This window comes from Coturnix japonica, chromosome 4 (genome assembly GCF_001577835.2).
Source record: "Coturnix japonica isolate 7356 chromosome 4, Coturnix japonica 2.1, whole genome shotgun sequence".
Classification (NCBI taxonomy): domain Eukaryota; kingdom Metazoa; phylum Chordata; class Aves; order Galliformes; family Phasianidae; genus Coturnix; species Coturnix japonica.
Genome location: NC_029519.1, coordinates 12,187,622 through 12,193,829, shown reverse-complemented (window position 1 = coordinate 12,193,829; position 6,208 = coordinate 12,187,622). Strand labels below are relative to the sequence as shown.

At 46.7% G+C, this 6,208-nt stretch overlaps 1 protein-coding gene across 2 annotated transcripts in view; it reads left to right on the top strand.

The window, feature by feature from the left end:
• Window positions 1-292: 292 nt before the first annotated feature.
• The window catches only part of ATRX (ATRX chromatin remodeler), a 67,238-nt gene continuing 61,322 nt past the window's right edge, over window positions 293-6,208 (top strand). The window contains exon 1 of one of the 2 annotated variants that reach the window (XM_015860440.2): window positions 293-516. In XM_015860440.2, coding sequence (XP_015715926.1) covers window positions 497-516 — 20 coding nt within the window. In that variant the 5' untranslated portion in view covers window positions 293-496. The remainder of the gene's footprint in view (window positions 517-6,208) is intronic. The other variant, XM_015860437.2, reaches the window with a different exon arrangement.

Here is a 6,208-nt window from a genome sequence, read left to right as displayed (position 1 = left end):
AGCCATGGTGTGAAGGAGCAGGGGCTGGGTGAGGCCTGTGCTCTGTGGACATGCCTTGTCACGACGTTCGTCCCGCGTGGGCACGTGGCTCCTTGGCGGCGCTGGTGGCGCCCCCTGTCGGTCGCAGCCGTCAGTGCACTTTGTTTGGAAATGACGTCATGGGACATGGGGCGTGACGTCAGCACCTCACCCCTCCCCCCCCGCTGATGTAACCCTCCCCCCAGCCAATCAGAGCGGGGGAGGCCGGGACCGTGACGTAAACGACCCTAGCAACAGCTCCCGTCGGAGCGGCCCAATTAGAAAATCGCTGGGGGCGGCGAGGAGCCAATGGGAGTCGGCGAAAGAGGAAGGCGGCAGGAGGCAGGTCTCCCTCATCCTCTCTCCGACAAGATGGCGGCGGCGCTGGCGATGGCGGCAATAACGGCTTTGTCTCCTTTCAGCGCCTGAGTGCGGGCCCGGCCCGACCCGGCCGCGCCGAGCGAGCGGCAGCGGAGACATGACCGCGGAGCCCATGAGGTACGAGCCGAGCCCTCTAACTACGGCGTGTCGGGCGGCGGCCCCCACGGCCCCGCTGAGGGGAGGAGGCGGCCGGTGGCTCGTACCGCTCTCGCCTCGTGCGGGGCCGTTGCCGTCGGCCGAGCTCGAAGCGCCACCGCCCGGCCCGGCTCGGCCCGCGGTGCGGCTGGGGCGGGGCCGCGCTGGGCCCGAGGCGGCGGGACCGGGCTGGGGGAGGGGATGGCGGCGGGAAGCCGAGCGGGGAGCGCAGGGGGAGGGGACGGCGGCGGGCGGGCGGCTCGTAACCGGAGCACGCGGTGCGAGGAGCGGGGCCGGCCCGTGCTGCCCGTGTCCCCCAGGCATCGCCCCGCATCGCCCCGTGCCCGGCCGGTGCCGTGCGGCTGTCAGCCCCGCCACACGTGCTCCTTAGCCGCGCTCTGCCCGCCGCTTCCCGCGCTGCGGGGCCCTTCGCGCGCTTCCCGCTGTCGTTGAGGGGCGGCTCCCGACGGAGCGATGGGGAAGAACCGCCCGTGTTGGGCTGTGTGAACTCAATGAGCCCTATCAACCGAGCCGCCAGGCGCCATGTTAGAGCGTTAATTCAGAGTTGGGCTCGGGTGTTTTCGGTTGGTAGTTAACGCTGAAGGCTCCGATGGGCGCTGTCACTCACAAATATTCCGCATGCCTGCGGCGGCTCGTAAACAATAATGCGTTGTTTGTGAACCCTCAAAAATGCGGCGTCTGACTGCAGGATCAAACAGATATTAAGAAAGAGGAGTGAGTACCACGCCGGCTGATGGACTGAGCCTCCAACTTGCTTCTGGGGTTGTATCTTCATCCCTGCTTTCAGGCTTCCCTTGAGTAGTTCAATGGTTACCACTGAGTTTCGGCCAGAAGTGGCTGGCAAGGTTTTGTTTTTGCTCTTTTGTTCTGCTGATTAAAATTTCAGAGGAAACGATGTATGTGTGTGGATTCTAGCAAGAAAATAAGTCTAATTGTTACATGCATAAGCACTATAAACACACGTTATTTGCTGCATGACTTCCCATCAGCCACCAGTTTCTTCTGGATGCCCCATGTTGTAAGAATAGGGAATTGGTGAGAAATGGCTGCTTTAGTGTATGCTGAAGTGGAATGTAGATGGTACAGAAGGTCAGACCTTGACCTGCAGGTGGAAAAGTAAATTGGATTACTTGAAGAGTTTCACTTGTACGCTTGAAGTTGAGAAAGTATGGACAAGGTAGATTTGGGACTGCATGTAATGTCTGGGTTGAACGTCCATTCAGTAGGTGGGCCCTAAAAGCTGCTTGTCATAGGTAGGTGCACATGGTATTTTTTTGGTGCTCCAAACTTTGATGCTGTTTATTAACTCAGTTCTCAGTCAGTGCAGGTGTTTTTGATGCTCCTTGTTCCACACAGAGCTCGTCTCAAGTGTTTTAATCGTACGGGAAAAGTTCTGTGCTAGGAACCAAACATGACATTGTTCGGTGCTGTGGTTTCAGGGATATGAGCTGATGAACACCTTGATTGCAAGGGCTTTTCTCCTGATTTATCAGTTCAGTTCAGGTTCTGCTAATACGAGAGAGAACGAGAAGGAAGAGAAAAGCACCATGAATATGTTATTGATGTATTAATGCATCGGAACAGAGGCAGAGGTGCTCTCAGTCTGCTTGTTTGCACACACATACACGCACATTTCTTTGCTCTCATTCCCAGTGAGCCCTACTGGCCTGACACCCTGCACCATCTCCCTGCTTGTTTCTGTATCAGTGTTGTTGGACAGAAGTTTCACATAGAACTTGCTTTAGTTTTCTTTGTAAAATGGAGGAATCGTTGTTGTAATGGCTTGGTCTGTTCCTACCAGTCGTTTCCTGCATTGAAGTGAATAAGCACAATAGAAAAAGAAAACACATGTAGAATCTTGAACCATCCAGGAGGTGGTGTTCCAATGTTACCTGTTGTTTTAAGCTGGTGAAATAATACTGATGTGCTGTATTCACCATGAGAAGGAATGCTTGTGACAGCTGATGTTTTTAGATGGGATCACTAGATGGGCCTGTTAGAAACAGGGAGGCCTGCGGGTACTGCTGACCCTCATGAAATCCCAGTTCATATCAGTGCAGTTTGTGCCTGCAGGTGTTTTGGAAGGAGTTGGTCAGTGCTGCAAGTTCTGGTGGTGAGTCAGGAGGGAAAAGACAGAACTGACAAAATTCACTGATAAATATAATGGGAAACTTAGTATTGACTTGAAAAGATAGTAGGTAAAGTTCTCTAATTGACTAAAGGACAGTACTAAGCTGCCAGAAGCTTTTTGTCATTTCTAGCCACAAACTGTTTTCATGCAAGACAGGTGAGGGATTGATGGATGTTTCAGCTTCCTTTCCTGAATTAACATATTAAAATACACAGTGTGCCATGATTTTTGTCTCAGGTGGAAATACTGCATTTAGCTTTTCAGATGGTTGACTTCAGTGTTTTTAAGTTTACAGGCTGTTTGACCATTGAAATTACAGACTCCCATCTATCATTCAAGCCTACTAAAAATGAAGTTGTGAAAAAACCCAAACCAAGAAGCAAACAATAAAAGCCCTTCACTTTCCAGCAAAACATGGTAACTCTCAGCCAAATCGTGTTACACTTGTTTGGATGCCATCGCAAGAAAACAAAACAGCGTAATCTTCCTTGAATGTAATAAAGGGTCTCTTAGTGATTTGGAACCATTCCCCCTGTGTGTCTGGAAAGAACTAATTCTGTTTACCTGTCTGAACCTCTCGTGCTGTGCTTATACTCCAAAGGTGCTTAATCCTTATCATCAAATGTCTTGGAACTCTATTAGGTATTACTTGATTGAGCCCTATGGACCTAGGACAGTTCTAACCAACACGAAGAGTGAGTCCGTGTTAATGAGGCCTTAACCGCTGTGCCTGCATGTTCAGTGCAGTGCTAGAGGTCTACCTCTCCTTTCAGTCTGAGCTTCATTATTCAGGTGTTCTCTGGCTGTATCTATTAAGTTCATTGTAATACAATGTCATCTGAGCATGGACAATTTGTTTTACACTGCGAATGGCCAAGCGCTGGAACAGGTTGTGCAGAGGAGCTGTGCAGGCTGCAGCAGTGGAGGTGCTGGGCTCCTGCTGGCTGTTTCTGGCAGCTGCTGTAGCTGACCCTGCTTGTGCTCCGAGGTCTCGCTGGGGATCTGCAGAGCTACAAGGGATCTCCCTTCCAGCCTCAGTGCTTCCCTGCTTCTTAGCACCACTTACCTGACCTGCTCTAAATTGCTACTGCTGAAGTTTATAAACCTCCCCAGCTGAGACTGTGATTAATACCCACTGTCACCTGTGCTTGCAGAAGGGTTTGTACAAAGGAGCAGTGGGTTAGAATAGACAGCAGGTCTAGATTCAGCTGAAGAAATGGCAACTTGTAATCAGGATTGGTTTCTGTGCTTAGATTAAACCAATTGCTTATGCTGTGAGTGTGGCATAGGCGTAATGATAGCCTGCTTTTATTTTCTGGTTATATATTTTCTCTGAAGGGAAACTTCTGATTTGGGAACAAATTCTTTCCTAGATTTTATCATCCTTTGCTCTTTGACAAGTCTTGAGCCATTTCATTTGTGTGTGTTCAAACACAGTATATCCCTATGTCAGGCTAACAGTTTTCCTTATGATCATGGAAAACGTCTATGAAGGTTTGCAGGTGACAGAACACTGGCCTGATTATATCAAGACTTAAGCAATGTGAAGGCAAATTATGTGCCGGAGGGGAAGGAAGGATACCTGCTAACAGTTCTGGAACTGTATGTTGAATTAAATGGCATCAGCTTTGGCTTTATTTACAATAAAACAGTTATTTTTAAGTATGTTCTTGTTAGTAATGCGTTAGAATTAGGAAGGCTTTCAAAAGTCATGTTCTTGTTTCCATCAGAGCTATACTAGCATTTAAAATGAGTTCATTTCTGAAGAGTCCGTTTGTTTGATAACACAGGGGGCCTTGGAGTGCACAGACAGATTTCTTCTGGGTAGAACTGAGCTGGAAGATGCGCTCAGCAGTCCTGGTGTGCTCCAGCTCTTAATGCCTGAGCAGTCTGCAGGCCCGGGCTGCAACTGTGTGAGTTATATAGATGCACGCAGTGTGGGTAGTGGGCAGCAGCAGCGAGTCTTGTGTTCTGATGGAGACAGAATCTCTTCCTCTATTTTCCTCTCCCCATTGGCTTAATTAAAATACTCAAACTTGTGCTGTGTTGTATCTGTCGATCACATAGGGGCACTGTTTGAAATTGAAGATGTTTTTCTACAGTCTGATGGTTTGAAAGAACATTTGGTTTTAATTTTCTTTATTTTTCAAAGTATTGTTTGGTTTTTGTCTGCTTAATAGTTGTTATTCTGCGGTATTTCTTGGGAAAAATAATTTAACTTGGAGAAACTGTAAAGATGGTTTAAAAATGAATTTGTCTAAAACCTAGAAGGCAGCTTCATTCTTCTGTGTTGTGTTATTTCTCTTTGCATTTCACATGATACAGAATGTATCTCAGGATTCACTGGGGTAAATGGTATCCCAGGCTGTTACTGGTTAACGTTACAGAACTTGTTCTCAGTTTAGGTGAGAAATTGTGTTCTTGGGTGATAGTTTCTCAAGGTCACAAATCAAGTTCATGGCCAAACCAATAATAGCAGGGCATCTCTTCTTTCGTTCTTGTTCCAATTAGGCTAAACTGTGTTGAAATAGTACTAGACTGATGGTGAAGCCGTTTCCTTTGTATGTGCAAGCCTGAAAGGGCTGGGAAATAGCATAGAGATGGTTGATTCATGACAGAGGGAGGCTGCTTTGCTTGTTAACTCTAAGATGTTTTTAAGTTTTAAACTCCGGTGCATTTTTTTAATGCACATTTTAAATGCTGTGATCTATTTACTGTATCAGCTTGTGACAATATATTAGAAAGAATTGGGATTTTGCTGTAGAAGGTTTTATACAAAAGCAGGCAAAGCATTGCTGTAAATCCCAATTCCTTTGGGTTGAGGTGTAGTAACCCTGAGTTAAGTTTAATCTGTTACTCCTTAATACAGGCTGATGCTACAAAGTGCTGAATAATGCAGAGAAAAAACAAGCTGAGGAGGGACTTTAGTGTTAGTTGGTAGGTTCTTTTAGTGTGCCAGCATGAATGTTTTTGTTCTGGAAATGGTGATTCTAGGCTAGTTAGGATAAGAGGCAATAATTGGTAGTGATTGTGTTCTAAGCTGTTAGTCACAGACACGTGCATGATGTTCTGAGTGTTTGATTTGGACAACAAGGGCATTATAACATGTTTCAGTAACAGCATTTTAGACAATAAACCAAAAAAGATAGACAAGTTATTTATAAATAATAGTTAAATTGAAAGTTGGGAGCTAATATTTATTGATGTGTTCAGAAAGCAGCGGAGGTGGTGACAGCACAGGGATTGAGCTTCTGAGGAATACTCAAAGGTATTTATCAATATCAAAGGATACTGCAAACTGTAGAACAGGGCAGGGAAACATTATTCCCTGTTGCTATCAAAGAACAATTTTGAAAATAACAGGGAGACTGGAAAAAAGTGAAAAGGAGAGACATCTATAGCCTTTAATTGGGCTAGCTTATGAAGAGGATAATGTAGCTCAGCAGTTTGAGAAACCATATCTCATAGCAGATAAGGTATGATGACTCAGGCGTATCAGTTGGCAGATTTTTGGGAGCTGAT